The sequence below is a fragment of the Plasmodium inui genome (assembly GCF_000524495.1).
Source record: "Plasmodium inui San Antonio 1 unplaced genomic scaffold supercont1.12, whole genome shotgun sequence".
NCBI classification, from domain to species: Eukaryota; Apicomplexa; class Aconoidasida; order Haemosporida; family Plasmodiidae; genus Plasmodium; species Plasmodium inui.
The window spans coordinates 474,147-495,901 of record NW_008481846.1 but is presented as its reverse complement, the minus strand read 5'-3'; the positions used below and the strand labels follow the sequence as shown (position 1 = coordinate 495,901).

Below are 21,755 nucleotides of genomic sequence, written 5' to 3'. Positions count from 1 at the left end.
TGTATTTTTCGATTTTTTTTTTCTTTATTCTCCGCCCCCCCTTGCGCACATTCGAATTGACACATATCTAAGGGGCTTGTTTATACTTTTGGGGAATTAGCCAAGTGGCTAGGAAAAAAAGAAAAAAAAAAAGTGGCAATAAACGGCACTGCAAAAAATAATAGTTTATAGTGAATGAAAAGGAAGCCAATTTTGTATTATTTGTGTGGAAGAGACCAATTCGAAGGACGTAGCACTATTCGTCCTTTTTTTTTGATATTTTCTATTCCATGGCACGTGCAGCATCCTCTTTGGCACTGCCGCGATTGACACAGTCTAGGTGAGTGTAACTCGATTCAGAGCATATTGTGCACTAGGACAGGAGGCTTTGCATTTAACCCCGCCCATCAGTGGATCGTTCCTTTTGGGAAGTTCCCGCCGCAGAGGAGGCACCTTACTTCGGGTAGGTTAACACACTGCATGAGCTCATCCGCGCAAAAAGAAGATAAAAAAATTTACACACACGTGAGGGGGGCGCAATAAAAAAAAAAAACGCCTGAAGGTTTTTCATATATATATACATATATATATATATTTTTTTTTTTTCTTTTTCCCTGCGAAACGTACAGTATGCAGATCGGGGAACGACCACAGCTGCGTCGCAACAGAAGGGAAAACACTTCGAAACAGTGAGGAGCTCCCTCTCCAACTCGTCCTACGGGAAGGCAAAAAAGAATTAGTCACGCAGACTTACATATCTCAGGAGAGCCAAAGGGGGCACGCTTCTTCAAAAGGGGAGAAAGGCCCACAGGGAAATTTGCAACAACTGCTGCTGCGGTGTGAGCAGAGGGATAAATTGCCCTTTTGGGAATACACGCACACGAAAAGGGCAGCTTTCCAAATTTGAAGAAACCCCTGTAGTACCACCTTTGACTGTCATATCCGACCCATCTTGGAGACTCATTTTGGCAACCCCGTACGTACACATATAGTCAAATGCTGGGAATACAGGAAGGACGGGCATTCTTCAATGCCGCAAGGAACCCCAACAACAGGCCAGAAAACAACATCCGCATTGAGGACAATCTACCCAGCCTGAACGAAGTGTACAATTATTTCCAGGACTTTCTCTCAAGGTACTCATCCAACACTTTGAAGGAAGGAAATTTGAAGAGAACACTTTTCGAAAATGTGAAAAATAATAATTTCACTCTCGATTTGAAGTTGGACGATATATACAAACAACAGACGGTTTTCGAAAATAACGAAATAAGTGCAACTCCCATTGCGGAGAGGAAGATGAAGAAGCCAGAAAATTACTCTGCCATTTTGGCTAGGGCTCTTTCCGAAAGACCGCTAACATACTTACCTACGGTTGAGCGCGTGTGCTACGAAGTGTGCGAAACGGCTAACATATTAAATGATGAAGATGAGCACTTGAATTATATTCAGATTAATCTTCTCAATACGTTCATTAGGCCCACACCGATAAGGGGTCTGCTAGCAGCTACTCAAGAAAGGTTTGTCGTGGTCCCTGGAATTATTGTGCAGGCCAGTAAACCACAACATAAGATGAGGAAAATTACTCTCCAGTGCAGATATTGTGATCATAAGATGTCCATTGATGTGCCCTTGTGGAAAGATAAACCTCAGCTTCCACCCTATTGTAGATATTCCTCCACGATGAAATCTTCCATGGGAGTTGCCAATCCGATGGACAATCAGCTAGGATGCAATGGAGTGCTCGAGCCATATGTCATTTTGCCAAACGAGTGCACATTTGTTGATATACAATCTTTGAAGATGCAAGAATTGCCAGAGGCTGTCCCAACAGGAGATATGCCAAGACATTTGCAATTAAATGCGACAAGATATTTATGTGAAAAAATGATTCCTGGTGATCGAGTGTACGTCCATGGGGTTCTCACTTCATATAATCCAAACCCTAAACCGAATAGGGCAGATGGAACGAACTTTTCCTACCTGCATGTCTTAGGATTCCAAAAATATGACGACATGACGGGAAACGATTTAAATTTTGATGTCGAAGAAAGAAATGAATTAACTCTACTGGCAGCTGAACATGACATCCACGAAAAGATATTTAAGTCTGTCGCACCAGAGCTCTACGGGATGGACGAAGTGAAGAAAGCTTGTGCGTGTTTACTCTTTGGAGGTACTAGGAAGCGAATTGGAGAGGAGACCAAAATCCGGGGAGACATAAACATGCTCATGCTTGGAGATCCCTCAGTTGCCAAATCACAGATTTTAAAATTCGTAAATCGATGTGCTCCTGTTTCGGTTTATACCTCTGGAAAGGGTAGCAGTGCAGCGGGATTAACTGCCGCTGTTATGAGAGACAGTCAAGGTGTTTTCTCCCTAGAAGGTGGAGCCATGGTTCTGGCTGACGGAGGAGTTGTCTGCATTGACGAGTTTGACAAAATGAGGGATGATGATGTGGTCGCTATACACGAAGCTATGGAACAGCAGACCATATCGATCTCTAAGGCAGGGATTACTACCATGTTGAATAGTCGATGCTCTGTTATCGCTGCAGCGAATCCGTCCTTCGGATCATATGATGATTCGCAAGACACCACCGATCAGCATGATTTTAAGACCACCATTTTGTCCAGATTTGACATCATATTTCTTTTACGTAATAAACAGGACATCGAAAAGGACACGCTTCTGTGCAACCATATTGTCGCCTTACATGCGTCAAAGCATAAGTCTCAGGAGGGGGAAATTCCTCTTTCTAAGCTTACCAGATTTATTCAGTACGCCAAGAAGGAAATCGCCCCTTTGCTGTCCAAGGAGGCCAGGGACTCGCTGCGCAATTTCTACGTGCAGACAAGAGCGGAGTACCGAGGGGACAGGCGATCCGTCACGAAGAAAATTCCCATCACCTTGCGTCAGCTGGAGTCGCTCATTCGGTTGGCGGAGAGGTAAGAGGGCGTTCATGGGCGAGTTAATGAGGGCATTCATCAGAGCATCCCTTCGGTGTGCGAAGAATAGCATATCAGCTGGACGAGCTCGAGCTCATACGTGTCATTTGCCCAAATGCGTACCTCCCTCTGCGTTGGTGACCACCCCCTTTCGTATCGCTTCACTCCTAACCGTCTCCCCTTGCAGCTTCGCCAAAATGGAGCTCTCCCAGTTCGCCACAGAGAAGCACGTGCAGATGTCCATCGACCTCTTCTCGGCCTCCACCGCCGAAACGGCCAAGCAGTGCCTCATTTTCGAGACCATGTCCCCCTTGGAGCAGAAGGCCGTGAAGGTTCGCGCGAAGGAACACATATGTACGGTGCACATTTAAACGTGTGCAGTTTTGACGATCCGTTTGCGATACCATGTGAAACAACTTCCCTTTTCCCTGGCCCCCTTTAGCAAGCGGAGGATGCCATACTGGGACGACTCGGAAAGGGGCAGAGGGCCTCTCGGGTGAATTTATTCAGGGAGCTGCAGCTAAGAGGATTCGACCGATCGGCATTATCCAAGTAAGGAAAGCGGAGGGGGCTAAATGGCGAGGGGTGGTTGCATAGCACTACCAAGCCTTTTGAGAAGCAACACACATGTGTGCATATATGTATATGTATGAATGTATGTATGTACGCATGAGCATCCTCCGCGGAGAAACTCCGCCACGTTACCTCCTTTCTTCCCCCTTTTTTAACTGCGCAGGGCCCTGGCCATTCTGATCAAGAAGGGAGAACTCCAGGAAAGAGGAGACCGTTCCGTCAGACGCTGTTAAATGAGGAAGCATTCCTTCCCTTGCCAGTCCACGCGCATGCCAACGTTCTGCGCGGGTTATTTTTTTCTGTTCACCTTTCGACACGCCCACCATACATATGCTACATGTAGCACAGTGCGTACTGAGTAGCACATGTCACACATTGCTTGCCGCACATATAACATATGCATCGCCTCCCCCATGTATATATCTCCATTTTTAATTGCCATTTTGAAAAACTGAACTTTTTTCTACAATCTCTTTTATTATACCCCACAACAGGTGTACACTATTTTGCCCTCTTTTTAAAATAAAAAAAAAAAAAAAAAAAAGAATTTTCTTTTCCTCAATTGTCAATTAAGAAGGTGCAAAAAGTGTCACGCAGGGAAGTATACCGCTTTTAGGCGCACAACAGGGTTACGAGTCAGCCTTTATCTACGTGGTTCTGACTGGGCAAGGAGAATTGGCATTGCGGGTTGTTGACACATAGGACCTGCTTAAAATTCTGCACACGGCACGAATTCGATAACAGCGCAACATGGGACATTTCTACCTACAGGCTAAATTCCGGGGGAGTCCCCTTTCGCACCATCTTTATGAGACGTGACCTTTTTATTGTCCATTTATCTGCACTTTTGGCATGGACTTGGGCCAACTTTACGTACATTCATGTGAACTTACTCACGGGAGGACGGGCGCATATAAATGTTCGCTCAAATTTGCACACTTCTTTGGTGTTCACCAAATGGGTATACAACTTTAGCGGTGGAGCTTTGTCCACTAAGAGCTGCTAAAAATGGCGCATTAAAATTTGTTACAGCTAGGGTTTCCAGCACGGGGCGATTATTATTGTATAGTTAACATATTCTGACATGACGCCAGTTACCCCCCTTGGGGAGGATTCTGAGGGGTGAAGCAGCCTAAAGTAAGGCACGTACAAAAGTATACCTCCACAGATGTACGTACATGTAAAGGAACATAATATCGTTTACGCGCGTATGGCCCACCCACAGCTGGATTTTTAAAATCGCGCATATTGTGATGAGAAGTGCACACGGACAAATGAAGCAAACGCGTTGGCACACAAGGGAAAGAAAAACGGATGAAAAAAAAAAAAAAAAAAAAAAATACTGAAAGAGGAATAAAGAAAGGGAAATTTTTAGAAGTAAAAGGAAAACGAAAAGGGAAGAAGGCAAAACTCTGATTTCCACTTAAAGCGCGACCGCCCCATCTGCATGTTATGGGCAGAAAAATACCCCCCTCAATACGCATCCGCGCAAGGGGGATAAAATTATACAACATAATATGTATATATATCATATATATTTTTTTTATACATGTATAAACTGTATATGTATACATTTTATATATTACATAATATTTTTTACATACGTATATATATTTTTCACATATGTAGATATGCACAAATAAATACACTACACTTCCCCATTTTGGCCCCATTGAAAATGAAAAAAAAAAAAAAAAAATTCAAGTGAACATGAAAGAAGCGAAAATCAACACGTGAAGAAAATAAAAAAAATACTTTTCATTTTTTATACCGTTTTTTACATCCATTTTGATTTCACAAAAATTTCTTTCCCCCTTTTTTTCTTTTTTTTCTTTTGTTTTTACGCTCACGTTTTAAAAACAATTTAAAACTTCCCCTCAAAGCAGCGAAACAGAAATAAAAGAACACTTTTTTTTTTACAATATATATATGAGCAAATCATATCTGTAACTGTAAAGGAAATCAATTTTAGCAAGTTAAAAAAATTTATGTTAAAATTGCAGTACTGCAAAAATTGAAAGGAAGAGGAAAAAGTTCGTATATTGCCGTGCTTTGCTCGAATATATTGTGTTTATACCGCTTTGTTAAAACAAATCAGTCCAAGTATTTTTTTTTTCTTTTCTTTCCTGCGTGTGTTCGGGATTCCAGCACATATATTTACATACGTACTGTATACATATATATATCCCCCCAGAGCGGGCATCGCTTTCCTCAAAAAGTAAAACTTTTTTACGCAACCGCGAGCCTTCCTCACAAAAAACAAGATTTCTAGGCCATTTCACCAAAATGCAGATCTTTGTGAAAACTTTAACAGGTAAGGAAGCTTCTTGACTGGCGCCGAAGATCAGTATGCCCAACATATCCGCGTTTGCATGTCAAGCGGTATGACCATTGGCATGCATATTGGAGTGCCCTGCGTATTTGCATACATACCCTTCGCTCATAATTTGCCAACTTGCACATTACCTTTTTTTTTTCTTTCCTTCTTTTTTCCCCCCCTGATATGTTCCTACCCCTCTGCAATGTGACGTTTATGAGCATGCGCATATTACGGACGTCGTATTAGGGGATACGTTAATGTGTGCATTTGGTAGTTGCCTTTTTCATGTGCAACGTTGTGAGCATTAGGCAAAGTACAAACCGTTGTTCATCCCATTTTTTTCATACCCGTGGGGAGGGTTACCAAGTGTGTATATGTGATGCATGCAATTGCATATGTGCATGAAAAATGTAAACATGGAATTTTTTTTTAGTCAAGCTAGCCCTCTTCGTGTATATTTTCTTATTCTAGCTAGCCATTTTTGCGTATATATTTTTTTTTTTTTAATTTCAGGAAAAACCATCACCTTGGACGTCGAGTCATCCGACACAATTGAGAATGTAAAAGCGAAAATACAGGACAAAGAGGGAATCCCCCCTGATCAGCAGAGACTCATTTTTGCCGGCAAACAATTAGAAGACGGAAGAACGCTCTCGGATTACAACATCCAGAAGGAATCCACCTTGCACTTGGTCCTGCGTTTACGAGGTGGTATGCAAATTTTTGTCAAGACGCTAACAGGAAAGACTATCACTCTTGATGTAGAATCATCCGACACGATTGAAAATGTCAAGGCGAAAATTCAGGACAAAGAGGGAATCCCTCCCGACCAGCAGAGACTCATTTTTGCCGGCAAGCAATTGGAAGACGGAAGAACGCTCTCGGATTACAACATCCAGAAAGAATCCACTTTACACTTAGTGCTACGTCTTCGAGGTGGTATGCAAATTTTTGTGAAGACGCTAACGGGGAAGACCATCACCCTGGACGTGGAATCATCCGACACGATCGAGAATGTGAAGGCGAAAATACAGGACAAGGAAGGTATTCCCCCTGATCAGCAGAGACTCATTTTTGCGGGAAAACAATTAGAGGACGGACGAACTCTCGCCGATTATAACATCCAGAAGGAATCCACCTTACACTTGGTCCTGCGTTTACGAGGTGGTATGCAAATTTTTGTCAAGACACTAACAGGAAAGACTATTACCCTTGACGTGGAGTCATCCGATACAATCGAGAATGTGAAGGCCAAAATTCAGGACAAAGAGGGAATTCCTCCCGACCAGCAGAGACTTATATTTGCCGGCAAACAACTGGAAGACGGAAGAACCCTGTCCGACTACAACATCCAGAAGGAATCTACTTTACACTTAGTACTACGTCTGAGAGGTGGTTTTTAATTTCCTTTTTTTTTTTACTCCATTTTTGCGACATGTCCATATGTATAATGACATATCTTGTTTTTTTTTTTTTTTTGCCATTTTTTACGTCCTATTTAACATATAAATATAAATACACCTCTTATGTAACTTAATTAAAATTTTTTTATAAAAAAAATCACAAGGCTTGTGTTGTGTGCACATAGAGTACTATGCATTTGAATTTTTTTTAAGAGAGCGCTGGCCTGTGTTTATATGCATATATATGTGCACCTTTCTTGGCTCGTGTGTTTAAATTATCTATAGTTTTTCGGCCCCTTCTGTTTTTACTCTTATGTAGTGCCGATAACCTTATCCTCACGATATATATCTTTTAAAGTAAATTTTGATTATGTTATTTTTCCTTTTTTTTTTTTTTATTTTAAGGAAAAGAATATGAGCCATATGTACTTTAAACGCTAGCCAGGCGCGAGCACGCCGCATGCATATACGTGTGTGTGTATGCACAGGCGTGTGGGCGCGAGTGTATCCCTTGTATATGTACGTAAAGGCGTGTACATGAGAGTGTACATAGACGTGTACGTGTACACAAGCCTATATATGTGACTGTTGTTGAAGCGTGGTGTAAAAGATTGTGGAACCGGAATTTAAAGCGATGGTAGCTCTGGAGAGGTGCAATACGCCGTTGGGAATTGCAGATTGACCAAGAGGCCACGTGGGCATGACGCAAAACGGGGAGACTGGGCCAGCCGCTGCAATTGGCGCTGCAATTTGGGCTCTCGTTCCCCCACCGACAAGAATAATTTGTCAAAAAGGATTATAGCAAAGTTCGATGCGAGTCGGTGAGGCATAGTAAGATTGGTCGTGATCGAAACGGCGGAGGTAGTTTTTTTTTTTTTTTTTTAAAGCAAATTTTATTTCAAAAGAGGTCCATATTTTATAAGAATTACTGAGAAAAATTTCATACAAAATTAACAAAAAAAAAAAAAAAAATATATCAATTTGCATGAATATATATAACGAACTAGGAATTTTTTTTTTTTTTTTTTTTTTTTTTTTTTTTTCTTCTTAAAGAGGCGCGTGGTTACTATAGATGTGCAGGCCAACTGTGTGTGCACTGCTAGGTACGGAAATATACATAGGCATTACATACGGAGTATTAATGCGGCATACACAGACGGCGCAATTATATAGCATACGCATACGGCGCACATGCGACGCGCTGGATGTGCACAGGACGACCAACCCAGGGCACGGATTGAATCCGCAAAAGAAAAGAAAAAAAAGACGTATATACAAATGGGAGTGGGTGGTACTTAAGTCCTGCAAACGGGTGGGGGGAGTGCGTGGTTCACGCAGGATTTTTTATATACATATTATGTGCACACATACATGCAGACGCATATCTGCAGAATGCCCCACTGAGATAGTGTCATCATGCTATGGCGAGAAAGTGCCCGCCCTGGTGCGTGCACGGCGGGGTGCGCGCTGTGCTCCTAACGGGTGCTGCCCTCTGAGCAGAACGCCTCCCCGCGCAGGTGAGCCGGGAAAAAAAAATAGATAATACGCAATAGGCAATATGTAATAGGTACATAAACGGATAAACGGTCGAACGATGGAAGGATCGGACGGATAAACTCCCGAACCGCCGAACGATGAACGTATAGTGAATACCCAAACGGTGCCGAACAGCGGCGCGCTCCCCCCCTCTGCCCAAGTGCGATTGGCGACTCTCAAAGTGATAACTACGATAAGGACACTTCAAAGGGCTGAGCGTCCGCGCGCTGTTGTTCATGATGGCGCCAACAAATTGATAAGTGGGAAACAAAATAAAAAAAATCGTCCGATGGGTAGTTCCACGGTTGCGTCGCTTGGCTTCCACAAAACACACCAATTCGCCGCTTGGCTTCCACCCCACGCATCACTTCCTCACCGACATGTACCTCCTGCGGTAGAGGAACTTGGGCACCACCTCATCCAGCACCAGGTTGAGCATAGCCCAGGAAATGCCGAAGAGGTACTGCCACCAGAGCATGCAAGTTGTGTTCAGCACGGAGGTGATTCCCGGAAGGCAGGTAGCCAAGAATGTCATGGTAGCCGAAATGCTACATGCCAGATGCATCCACATGTTCCTATTAAACACTTTGTAAAAAGGCTCCCAACTTCGGACAGTATAAGCTCTGAGCATTTCACACCAGACGGCAGAAATAAATGCCATCGTCCTACCTTTCTTGGACCCCTTAGAAGCAACATCTTCAAAATTTTTCCGAAACACTCCATCAATCTTGTCGTCCTTTCCCTTCACAGAAGTACCTTCCTTTGGTTTACACCATCCATAATCATCTTCTTCTAAATCGTCTGGACACCCTTCCTCCATTATGGTTCGTATATCTGGATGTACTTCCATCGACGTTGGAGTTATATCTTTTACTTTCCCTTTTGCTGCTCCCCAAAATGTAACTGCTTCTTTCTTCTTAGGATGCCAAAAATTCACATTGGTAATCCATCCGACGTAATCTGGGGAGATTCTATACTCATAGGTACTGCAAAAATATTTGTACTCATGTTTGATGCTTACGTCTGACTCATCAGGGAGGGTAACGGTTCGACAGGAATTGTGGATATCATTTAGGGTGTAGCTCCCAGTGCAGATGTATAGTGAGAATGCTAATGAGAGAAGGACACATAATGCTTCGAAAATGGTATGGGGGATGATTCCATAGAACCACCACTTCTTCGTCATTATGGGCTGCTTCTTTGGTCTGGGAGGTGTTTTCATATTGTCTCGGTTGGGGGGCTCCCTCGATAAAGCTACTGCTGGACATCCATCTGTCATTAAATTTAGGAATAAGATTTGAAGTGCTTCTAATGGGAAGGGCATCTGTGCTAGGATGGCGACGGACAGGTAAAGTATTTCTCCAATGTTCGTACCGAGTAAGAAGCAGACAAATTTCTGTATATTGGAGAAAATGGTCCTTCCGACATCGATGGCGCTAACAACGGTGCAGAAATTGTCATCGATTAGAATCATCTCCGATGCACCTTTGGCGACCTCTGTTCCATTGATTCCCATGGCGACTCCTATATCGGCTGCTTTCAAAGCGGGAGCGTCGTTCACTCCATCTCCTGTCATTGCGACTAGGTAGCCTTTCCTCTTCAGGGACTGAACGATGGTGATTTTGTCCTCCGGCTGGGCCCGCGAATAGATCAGTATCTTATCTGTGAATGCATCCAACTGGTCGTCTGGAAGGATGGGTTCGTTGGGGTTCTTGTTAATGTGCAGCTCGGAGCATTCGATAGCCTGCACGTTCGGTGTGGAGAAATCTGCTTGGCCTGTCGCCTCGGTCTGGGCTTCCTCGCACGTATGGTGTCCCTTCTCCTCCCCTATCAAGCCGATGAGCTTCCCAATCGCAATTGCGGTAGGCTTCTGATCCCCCGTGATCATGATGACTTTCACTTGTGCCTCTCTGCAGGTCTCGATGGCTTCCTTCACTCCAGGTCTCGGGGGGTCGAACGCGGCGATGTATCCCAGGGGGACGAATCCGTTCTCCTTATCGGTCGTGACAAATTTCAATCGCTCATCCGCATCTTCTAACTTTTTCAGCATGGCAATGTTTTCACTGGTTAGAGGTTTAATGCAAACAGCGAGGACTCGCAAGGCCTTCTGCGACAGTTCCAAATTTTTCTGAGCCAATACGTCCTTCTCGTTTTTGCTAATTTGGACCCTCCAGCAGATTTGCGGTCCTTTGGGAGTGTCTTCCAAGAGGTGAGTGCTTCCATCGAGTAGCTTATCCGGGGCACCCTTGATCAGCGCGATGTGGGTAAACTTCTTCTCCTCTTTCTGCAGATGGAGTGACTCAAATGTGTCTTCTTTCCTCAGCTTGTAAAAGGTGATTTTCATTTTTCTCGAGGAGTTAAAGGTGACCTCCAAATCGTCCAATCGGATATACTCCTTGATGTGGGAGTGGTGACTATCGTTTGTAATGAAATTATAGCCAGCCTTGGCTGCAGCGACTACTATGGGCCCTTCACTCATGTTTCCATGAATGGTCCACTTGGACGTCTTAGGATCTCTAGCCAGGGTAGTATCGTAAGAGTTCAGATAAGCAGCAAACATGAGAGATGTTGTCCTCTTCACATCTATGGAATCATTTTCTGGATTGCCATAATTGTACAGGATCGAATCATAAGATATCCTCTGATTCTTCGCGAGGACAATTTTTTTTTTTAATTCATTTGTTAACTTAGTTGAATCGAATAATCCACCATAAGGTTCGAACCCCTTCGTAGGATAAAAGTCAAACGTCTTAGTCAACATATTATTTTCATCACTTAGATTCGAGTTCTTTGCAAACGTTACTGCGTTTATGGCTGTCATTTTTCCTTCCGTGAGTGTTCCCGTTTTGTCGGAGCAGATGACTGAACAGCATCCTAGGGTCTCTACCGCGGGTAACTTACGCACATTGGCATTTTTTCGAACCATATCCTTAGCCCCAGCAGAAAGTGTTATCGTGACAACCATTGGCAATCCTTCTGGAACGGAGGAAACGGCAAATCCTACTCCAATTACTATTATGACAAGGATAGGGTCCTTATCGGCATGTGCTGGATCTCTATAATTAATCAGGATAGCTAACGTTATGATGAATATCAAGACGATGATGGCAATAAGACCTATGAGTCCTCCTAGCTTATTTAATGCTACTTGCAATGGGGTCAATTTACTTCCCTTACTGGACCTTTTCAATTGAGAGGCGATTTTCCCGACCTGAGTATTTAATCCCGTGGCGGTAACGATTCCTTTACCCGAACCGTTTGTGACAGATGTGGTGGCGAAACATAAGTTCGTCGCAAAAGGGGTGGTGTAATCATCTGATGTTAACGTCTTCTTTACATCTTCCGACTCTCCTGTTAGCAAACTTTCATTCGTTTTCAGTTCTATCACTTCAATGAGTCTTAAATCTGCTGAGATTGAGTCTCCTGTGTTTATCACGACCACATCACCGACCACTACTTCCCTGGAGGGGATTACCACTTTCTGCCCATCTCGTAAAACGGTGCATTGGGGCGATGCCATTTCTGCCAACTTAGCGATTGCGTCGCCGGAGGATTTTTCCATATAAGTAGCTAGACAGGCATTGAACGTAACGATGCTGACAATCGCAACTGCTTCTACAATTTCGTTCAGGATGAAACTCGCTAGCGATGCAACGAGGAGTAGCATCACCACAGGGCTGCAATACTGGGACAAGAAAATCAACCACAGTGGCATTGCGTCGTCCTTTTGGATGTAATTTTCTCCATATTTTTCTCTGTTTATTTTTACTTGCTCTGTTGTTAGCCCTGAACTCAGGTCCGGCAGATCGAATTCTTTGCACAGATTTTCGATGCTCTCCGTTGCGTCGTGATTGTACCCGTCTGGGATTTTCGCCTCATCGTCAGGTTTTGGTACCCCCTTTGGCTTGGAGGCTTCCTCCTTTGGTTTCACCACGTCTACCTTTGGTTTCACCGCTTCCTCCTTTGGTTTCACCGATTCCACCTTTGGCTTCACTGCTTCCTCCCTTGGCTTCACTAGTTCCTCCTTTGGCTTCACTAGTTCCTCCTTTGGCTTCACTGCTTCCTCCTTTGCCTTCACTGCTTCCTCCTTTGCCTTCACTGCGCCCTCCCTTGGCTTCACTGCTTCCTCCTTTGCCTTCACTGCTCCCTCCCTTGGCTTCACCGTTTCTATCGTTGGCTCCACCACTTCTTCCTTTCGCTTCACCCATTCCTCCTTTGGCTTGGGCTCGCGCCTTGGCCGCTGTCCATCCCCCCGCTGTGCCTGATCCGCAGCTCTTCGACTCTCCTTCTGTCCAATGCCATCCCCGCCAGCAGGCGGAATGACCTTTTTCCGAGGGGTGCTCACTCCATTCGGTTCCTTTTTTTTTTGGTTTTCGATTGCTCCCTTTCGCTCCGTAATGTTTGAATCGTTTTGTGTGTTCTCGGAATTCATAACTTTTTAGGAAAACACGGATAGTGGAAAAAAGGGGGAATAAAATAGGAAAGACGGAGGTAAAAAAGCGGAAAAAAAGAGGGAAAAAGGAAGAAAAAAAGAAAAAATAAATAACCCTTAAAAATATTACTTTTTGATTATTTTTTTATCGTTTTATTCCCTTCAACAGGTGTTGTCAGAACGTTGACTCTAATTGGACAATCCCACATTGGTTCTAGGGTATTCTTCCCTTTCGGTGATGTGCACGAGTGAAAGACGTTTGCACTGAGGTGTGAAAGAGCGTAGAGATGTGAAGCAGCTCCTCCGTTTCTTTCGATTCCTCTTCCCTTCCCCGATAGCACTACGTCGTTGGTGTGGGCGTTGGCGGGGAAGACTTTTCTCCACTCCTTCACACAAATTTGTTTGTTCACTTTGTCACAGGGGTTGCTTTACAGTATGATACACTCTCTATGCACGTCGTGTACGAATCGCGCAACAGTCAGAGACGAAGAAAGAGTCACTAAGAAGCGCTACGAAGAAAGCATTACGAAGAAGGCGCTACTATATGCATACACAATGAATACAAATATTGGGGAAAAGTACAAATATGTAAGGATAACCTTAAATGGGTGGGGAAATATAAAAAAAAAAAAAAGAAAGAAAAGAAAAAAAAAACACAACAGAAAAAAAGAAAACACAAAAGAGTTTCTTATTTTTTTTTCTTCCAAAGCGTGTTTTCTCGTTGTATATACATGGAACGTATATACCTCTCTCCTGAAATAATGTCACCATGAAAAATGAAATATAAACATATTAAACAAACAAGTATAAATTTATATGCATACAATATTATACTTGCTGCTATTTTTAACTCACACTCTCTCTTTTCTAATTCCTTGGTGGAAAAAAAAATAAAAAAAAAAAAACAAACAAACGAAAGAACGGACGAACAAACAAACAACGATTTTTTTTCTTTATTTTTGTCAAAAAGAATAAAATAATTCCAAAGCGCATGTAGTCATGTAAATTGCTGCATATGCGTAAATGTATCCTTATACGCGCCAATGATATATCGTATCCGCTACGTGTATGTACAAAATAATATGGCAGGTAGAAATAATCAAATCGATGAGCGATGGAGAAAATGGGAATGGCGACCATACATATTTTATAAAACACGTGGGTTTATATACCTCTCGTGCATTTGTGTGAATTCTATTTTTTTTCTTTCCTGGATGGAGGAGGTGTTGTGTCGCCGCTTCCAACTTTGTAAAAAGAGGGGATTAAAAAATGTTTTAAAATAATGTATGCGTGTTGTTGCGGCGAGTTACAGAGAAGAAAGTCTTCTGCGAGGAGAACTCTACGAGAGCGCCGCGCTGGGGCGTTGCGCTAGCGCCTACGCCTAGGAGGGGAAAAGCAAAGGAGAACACCTTTGGGAGGTGCACCAAAATAAACGCCTTTGGGTGGTACACCAAAAGTAACATACGGAGGGGCGATTTGGCACGCCTTCGTCTGGGATGCCAAAGGCACATCCCTTGTTAACCCCTATCGCCCCCCTGCGTGCATTTCGTTCCCACTTTCAACTTGCATATGTATACGCGCGGTCGGTTTGTCCCCACTTTGCTATTTTACCTACCTAGTAAAAACCAACGCAACAGTCATGGAGAAAAGAAAAGAAAAGAGAGAAAAAAAATAAATAAAGAAAAACAATTACGCGCTTCGGTTCTTCCCTGGGAATTTCCCCTTCGCGGTCCTCGCTTAGCAACTTGCCTCTATCATCGCCCTCTTTTTTTGCAACAAGCTTCATTTCGAAATGGGAGCAATGCGGCGAAAAGGAAAAAGAGGTGTAGTATGTCGCCATCACGCGATGGAGATTACCAGCAAACGCCATTAGAAGCCCAGTTTAAACAACGGGGTGGGTTAGAACCCTGCAGCGTATGTCGACGCAGGGAACAGCGCGTAAGGGCCACAACATGTGAGCAAAAAAAACGCATTTCTTTTTCCGGCCTGAGGTAGTTCCAGCCAATGTATTTAGTTTTTCTCCACTGTCGTTAAGGGAGGTACCGAATCTGTACGCGCATGGACCAGCATGAAGATTCCTCACCCATATGCCGAGGAAGTTTACCTATGTATGCTATATATTTTATATACATTATGCTCGACGCAGCAGTCTTTGCGGTTACCACTCCTCGTATGCTTAAAACAACATGGGGTCAAATCCACATGTATAGCATTTTTACGAAAAAAGAAAAAAAAAAAAAAAAGAAAAAAAGGAGCACATGACGAGGTGAAGTAAACGAATAGCAAAAATATAAAAAAAGGGTTTCATTTTTAATAATAACACATCATCTGACCGCTTGGAAGCAGCTTCATTTCTGCGTTCCCCGAAGAAATTGGTTCATTTTGCAGCTAAAAGGGAAATCCCCCCTTTTTGCCGTAAAATCCATGTCTCGATGTACCACGGTAAAGGGGGGGGAAGGCAAACTACTTTTTTTTCAGAGCGCATTTGAAAAATGGCGCTTATAGGTATACACTAGGTGCTGTTGTGTGGGGGTGAATGCAAACCGATAAGAGGAATAGCAACTTTCCTTTTCTCCCTGAGGGAGGAAACAACCACTACCATCACGAGGCCGAGGTGGAGAAAGAAGGGGAGCCTATTCATCCATCGTAATCTACACTGAAGTCTGCTTCTTTTTTTTTTTTTTTCCTCCCCGATTTGGCAATATCAGCATAGGGACTTACAGTGTGATAAGTATGGGGCTACGCTGGGAACACATGCTAGTGGAGTACTCATCCGATTTAAAAGGTCTGCAAATCAATTCCTATCTTGTAGTGAGTCCCCCTTTTTTTTTTTCTTTTACAATAAATCGGTTATGTTCTTCTCAATCTCAAGGGGATAAGTTCTTGGGGAATAATAACTGATAACGTCTCCGCTCTTATTAACTAAAAATTTTCCAAAGTTCCAGCCGATGTTTTCCAGCCTTCCATTCGCATCGTGCATCTAGTGGGGGGGATAAATAAAAAAAGAAAAAGACATGTATGTGCATGTTCATATTAATCCACACATTGCAGCTGCAGCATCTGTCATGTGAACCAACTGACAGTGCCGTATTTTTCTTCTCAGTTCGGGGGAAGAAAATAGGTGGAACAGGGCGCAGCAAGAATTTCGCGTTTGCCCAGCGTAAAAAGGCGATCATCCTTAGGGAGCACAACTTCCCACAAATAGATCTCACATTTAGTAAAAATGACCTACCGAGTCACAGTTGGCCTTCAGAAATTTGAACAGCTCATGTGTATTTTCTCCATTGACTTCAATGGGGGAGAAGAAGTTATATTTGATCTTGTTCTTCTCGTTAAATGAGGAAATGTCGCATGAGTTGGAATATTCCTGACTTAGGAACTGGCTAGTCGGAAAGGCCAAAATCTGAAAAGGGGGGGTCAGGGATAGGATATAACGAAGGGGACAATAACAATGCAGGGGAAAAGGGACAAGTTCGAAATCCCATTCATATAGTGAGCAGCTCCTAATCAGATAATGCAGGCGCGTTCGAATGGGGGGTCTCTCACAGCAGGTGAAAGTGCCCTGTTTCATTTGGTCGAATCGCGAACCTCTAATCCCCTCTCGTTCAATCGGTCGTGCAGCTCGTTAAGCTCATCCACATGCTTCCGCGTTAAGCCGCACTTGGACGCGGAGTTAACAATCAGCAAAACTTTGTTCTTGTAAGTAGACATCGCCACAGTTGTTCCATCGAGCTTCTTCACATGGTAATCATAAATGGAGGGACGCAAGTCCCCTTTCGAAACGGTTATTTTTTTGAAGAAGCAAAACATGTCGGAAGGGTTTCTTCGCAAAATTAGCAATACGACGAATAGCTTTAAAAGTAGCAAAAGCTTCATCTTGGAAAGGAGTTCCGAAAATCCTTTAGCTTTTTTGTATAGCCGATTTTTTGGGCAACGCAGAGGAGTAATTCCTGTTTTGTGTTTTTTTTCAGGAAGGGAAGCCTCCTCACATGGTTTTATTTTGCTCGATTATGCTGTTCTCCTTTACAGCTATTTTGCTTCTTTACTACTGCTATTGTCACTTTTTTTTTCTTTTTTTTTTTTTTTGTTGCTGACTTGTTCAGGCAAAATTTCGCGAATTAGCTAACTGAAGAGAAACCCTCTTTCACTGGCGTGCAGTGACTGACGATGATTTGCTCGCTCCACGGAGAATGCGCCATGCTTTACGTGATTGGTCCTTTTTTTGTTCTCTCGAAATAATTCTCACAGGCAGAGTGGAAATAAAGGGTTTGGGTAATTTCCGTCCATGTCGCGATGTAAAAAAATGATGGGCAGGATTACGCAAAAAGGAAACAAATTGCAAGTTGGGCTAGAAGGAAGAGGCTACATATAATTTATTGCTATTTTGAAAATAAGCACCCTTTTTTGATGGATTTTTCTTAGAAAGGCAGAACTCCAGTCGTTCTACGTGCTTATTATCCTATCAAAAGGATTCTTTTCTTTTTTTTTTTTATCTCTTTTTTTTTGTAAGCAGAACGCGCATTTTTTTTTTCCCCCCCAGTTTGCCCCGCAAAGCGGAAAAGAAAAACGATGAAGCAAACGTCTACACGCAGGAATCACCAATCTGTGGATGCCTCACGATGAAAAAATTGTAAACGAAAATTGAGTATCCTTGATATGTGAATTTGATTCAGTGCGCCCTCTATTTGTTCTTCCGTTCCGGTCCACCTCCCGGGAAGGGAAGGAGAGGGTTTCACACGCGCGGTTTATGGGGCTTATGGCTATACCGCTTTCTGATAATATTAACTGCGATCCTTGCGATGCGTGGAGGAATGTCGATACTAGATCCCCCCCACACTCACATGTCATCACGTGCGATCGCACCCCTCTCCCCGCAAGCTAAGCCAAACCAAGCCAAACTAAAACAAAACAAACCAACACAGAACAGAACAAAACAAAACACCAAATGACCGCGCAAACATAACATGCTATTTTTAATTAAGAACCTGATTGGATGCGCACTTCTCCTGTTCGTGGTGACTACACATCTGCATGGGACATCGCACAAATGGCAGAAGGGGCTAAAGGGGGGAAGAGTCCTCAACGGAATAAAGACCCACAGCTGTGCCCATCCGAACAGCAATAAGTGGCCATACAACAGGAACAGAAATTGCAAGCTAAAAAGTTATCTGTACGTCCACAATAATAAAAGAAGGAAAACCCAGTTGTACAAGCTTAACAGGTATAAGGTCTGCTCGATTTTTTCAATCTTTGATAAGAGGAATGACGGGAAAAAGAAGAAGGGGGGGGAGCAAAGCAGTGCAGAAGTGTCACATAGGGGGAAGCCACCCGCAGGAGGAATGTCACAAAAGGGGAAGCCATCCGAAGGAGGAATGTCACAAGAGGGGAAGCTCACCACAGTAGAAATGCCACAGGAGGGGAATCCGTCCCCCGGAAAAGTAGCACCGGGGGAAGCGTCCCCGCCCGTGGAACCCCTTCCGCTGAGCACCCCCCACGGCTGGGAATCGGAGGGATGCATCGACCTTAGCAACCTGGAGATCATCCCCAAAGAGGCGCTGAAAAACGTGGTCCAATACAGAAAGCATTTAGAAAACTTCAAAATCAAAGTGTTCTTATCTCTGCAAAGCATCTTCTGTTCATATACGAAGGGGATAGAGAAGAAAGACAATTTGAGAAATTTCGTCCTCCACCTATTAAGCGAATTTCAGAGGAAGTTCCACAAGCACACACACCTAGAGGATGTGCAGAATATGCAGAACGGGAAAATGAAGGAAGAATATTTGCAGAGCAATTACAATTGCTTCCTCGATATCGTTAAAACCATTGAGGAGAATCTCTACAATCTTTTATTGTATAAAATTCAGTCCATGAAATTGGAGGCATTGGACGACATTAAAGAAACAGTCCTCTCGCAGAGGGAAAGCAACGCGGATTACATTTCCTACGTTAATCATGTTAATAAAACATTCGAAGCGTACGAGAAGAAGCTACAGAATTTATTCCCCTCAAGTTTTAAATTTTCCTTGTATAATAAAACGAGCAAAGAGAGCGGCGTTGAGGAGTCGAAGCAGCTGGAGCAGGGGCAGCCCTGCAGCCTCTCCAATTTTGTGTACCATTTTCCGATGGAAAAATATGAACATTTAATAAAAAAAAATATAAATTATGTAAAGAAATTATCACACGATCTGACAAAGAAGAAGAAAAAAAAACTCATTAAAGAAATTGAGCGAAGTAAGAGTTATCAGAATATTCTACACATCATAGACAACCAGCAGAAGCAAATTGAGATTTTACAGGAACAGCTAGAGGCCAACGTGGAAGGTTTCCCTGGCAAGTACTCCCCCTTTCACTGCGCAGTTGCCTATAGGATCCCCGACACGAATTTGAACATTTCAACTCAGTACGTTAAGGGGAAATTTAATGTCAAGCTGAATTGTATTCCAGATGACTCTTTGCATTTGTTGGGGTCATACGGATTTGTGAAGGCCCTCCCGTTTGGTAACTTGGGGCTGTCCTTCTCGATGAACTTTTGATTCGACTGGGTCGAGTGGTTCGAGTCACTTCTCCCCTTCGCAGGGGCGACGTGCAAGTGGGATGATTTAAAGAAGAAAAAAATAAAATGACATAAAATATAATAAAATAAAATGATAATTTTCTTTTTTTCTTTTTTACAATTTTGCACACGCAGGGGCTACTCCCCATGGGGGGAACCAAATAACTGACATTTCTTTTTTTTCTTTTTTTTTTTTTAACCTATGTTAAAGTTGTTCAAAATGTTTCGGAGTATACAAATTAAAAAAGCAGTTATGATTCGGGTGCGCTGAGTATTGCATGGGGTGACTCCCCGCCTTCCAGGTGCCGAGCGCACCCCACCACGGTTACGATTACCACCGCAGCTCCTTTGCGGCAGCAATCGTAGCATCCATCGCAGCATCTATCACAGTTGCCGTCTTTGTCACCTTCCCTGTGGCGTCCCAACCTCACAAGTCGCCCCCCCTCGCATTGTCGTAGTAGGGCTCCAGCAACTTTTTCAAATTGCCGAGGTTCTCTTTCACGAAGGTCCTCCACTTGACCTTGCTGTCGAGGATATTATAAACTATTTTGTGTTCTCTCAGAATGTCAAAGAAAATGTGGTAGTTTTTATTCTTCTGTGTCAATTCTAGGATCTTCTGCCTGACAGCCTCGATATGGTCATCCGTTTTGATACCAGCAACGAGATCTCTCAGCTCTTTCGATTTCATTAAAAGTTTCAGCAGCTCCTTCATGGACGTCCATTCCTCGCTGGCGTTGTCTTCCAGGTGGAAATATTTTTTTATCACACCTGTGTATTTGGTAACTTGGTCCGAGAGGGTGTTGTAAATGTTCTCCGCGGTGAAGCAGTTTGCCCCCGTAATCTGCAAGGGGGAAATTGGGGGTCGCCGTCGTTGTTGTTTTGGTCTTGTTGTTTGAAGTGGTGCACGGAATGGTAGGCAATGACAGAGAGAGGATAAAACTGACGCAATTGTGATTTGGTCGAGCTAATTCACTCTCTTGCAATGCTGCACTGACACCCTTTTACCTGCCCGGACAGAAAGACATACACATTTTTGTTTCCCCTTGGGAAGTGATCCGAGTTAAAATATTTCTCATTCATGCGCTTTCCATTGTTCCAAATGATCAAATCTTTCTCCTGCAGTTTTTTGTCTTTCAAACTGTTCGCTTCGATTATCACACTGATGGAGTCATTGACTAAGTCCAGCCATGTTTTCAGCGGCACCTTCTTCACGACGTTTTTGTGGATAACTGCAATTTCTTGCTTAACTTCCTGAGAAACGGGGGGGATAGATTAGATCAATTGGGAGAAATTTCCACGCCTCTGTGTAGACATATATGTGTGTATGCTTCTTTCCCCCTGGAGGGGATCCTTTCCTGATTTTACATTTTCAAGGGCATGTCCCAACGCGAGGGCAAAAAGGAAGCTCAATATCCACAGGGGGGTTACTACTCTCATGGTTTGGCCTGGGCGGGCTTGTCTGCTTCGTCCTTGGGGGAGTGCACACTTGGGGGCATAAATGCGTAGCCAAGAAGGGAGGCAGCTCCGAATGGAGAGTTGCCAAAGATGTGGCGATCAGAAGAGTAGCGGTCAGAAGAGTGGCAATAAAAAGCGTGGTGACCAAAAACCTGGCGACCAACTTGTCAATGGCGAAAAGGGAAAAGTTTTTAAATTTTATCTCTCGCTGGGGGGGAGGGTAAAGTACGCAATTTTGTAACCGCGGTTGTGCCTGTTTTATGACCTCCTGTTGTACAGCTCTTCTTTATGTTACCGATCTGGTTCAGTCGCGTTTTCGCTTTCTGGTGTAGGGGTTGTGCTTTCCTGTTACCACGTCTCTGCTGCCACTTCTACTGTAGAAAGGTGATCTTCCACTTAACGGAAGAATTGCGTACAGATCGGTGGGCTAAGTATGCGGAGTGGCCAATGGTGATGCATTCTGCCCAAGCAGCATCTGCAAAATGGGGCGATGAAGAAGGAACGGGTTATGGGATGCAGGGAATGCGCAGAGGAAGTGAACAAGACGGGCGTAGGA

The 21,755-nt window shown here is 43.5% G+C and overlaps 6 protein-coding genes across 6 annotated transcripts; 3 read left to right on the top strand and 3 right to left on the bottom strand.

The window, feature by feature from the left end:
- Positions 1–975: 975 nt before the first annotated feature.
- C922_03153 (minichromosome maintenance protein 5 (cell division control protein 46)) lies at positions 976–3,733 on the top strand (the record flags this gene model as incomplete). Its single annotated transcript, XM_008818745.1, has 4 exons — positions 976–2,927; positions 3,115–3,259; positions 3,370–3,479; positions 3,664–3,733. The coding sequence occupies 4 exons, from the start codon at positions 976–978 to the stop codon at positions 3,731–3,733; spliced, it is 2,277 nt and encodes a 758-aa protein (XP_008816967.1).
- Positions 3,734–5,786: 2,053 nt separating this feature from the next.
- On the top strand, positions 5,787–7,223 carry C922_03152 (polyubiquitin; the record flags this gene model as incomplete). Its single annotated transcript, XM_008818744.1, has 2 exons — positions 5,787–5,814; positions 6,334–7,223. The coding sequence occupies 2 exons, from the start codon at positions 5,787–5,789 to the stop codon at positions 7,221–7,223; spliced, it is 918 nt and encodes a 305-aa protein (XP_008816966.1).
- A 1,900-nt stretch (positions 7,224–9,123) lies between these two features.
- On the bottom strand, positions 9,124–13,191 carry C922_03151 (hypothetical protein; the record flags this gene model as incomplete). The annotated part of the gene is made up of 1 exon (XM_008818743.1): positions 9,124–13,191. One exon carries the CDS (start codon positions 13,189–13,191, stop codon positions 9,124–9,126), a length of 4,068 nt encoding a protein of 1,355 aa, XP_008816965.1.
- Positions 13,192–16,027: 2,836 nt separating this feature from the next.
- C922_03150 (glutathione peroxidase) lies at positions 16,028–17,067 on the bottom strand (the record flags this gene model as incomplete). The annotated part of the gene is made up of 3 exons (XM_008818742.1): positions 16,028–16,171; positions 16,424–16,594; positions 16,780–17,067. The coding sequence occupies 3 exons, from the start codon at positions 17,065–17,067 to the stop codon at positions 16,028–16,030; spliced, it is 603 nt and encodes a 200-aa protein (XP_008816964.1).
- A 1,088-nt stretch (positions 17,068–18,155) lies between these two features.
- On the top strand, positions 18,156–19,724 carry C922_03149 (hypothetical protein; the record flags this gene model as incomplete). The annotated part of the gene is made up of 1 exon (XM_008818741.1): positions 18,156–19,724. One exon carries the CDS (start codon positions 18,156–18,158, stop codon positions 19,722–19,724), a length of 1,569 nt encoding a protein of 522 aa, XP_008816963.1.
- Positions 19,725–20,171: 447 nt separating this feature from the next.
- On the bottom strand, positions 20,172–21,181 carry C922_03148 (hypothetical protein; the record flags this gene model as incomplete). Its single annotated transcript, XM_008818740.1, has 3 exons — positions 20,172–20,585; positions 20,750–20,995; positions 21,110–21,181. 3 exons carry the CDS (start codon positions 21,179–21,181, stop codon positions 20,172–20,174), a joined length of 732 nt encoding a protein of 243 aa, XP_008816962.1.
- Between the last annotated feature and the right edge of the window lie 574 nt (positions 21,182–21,755).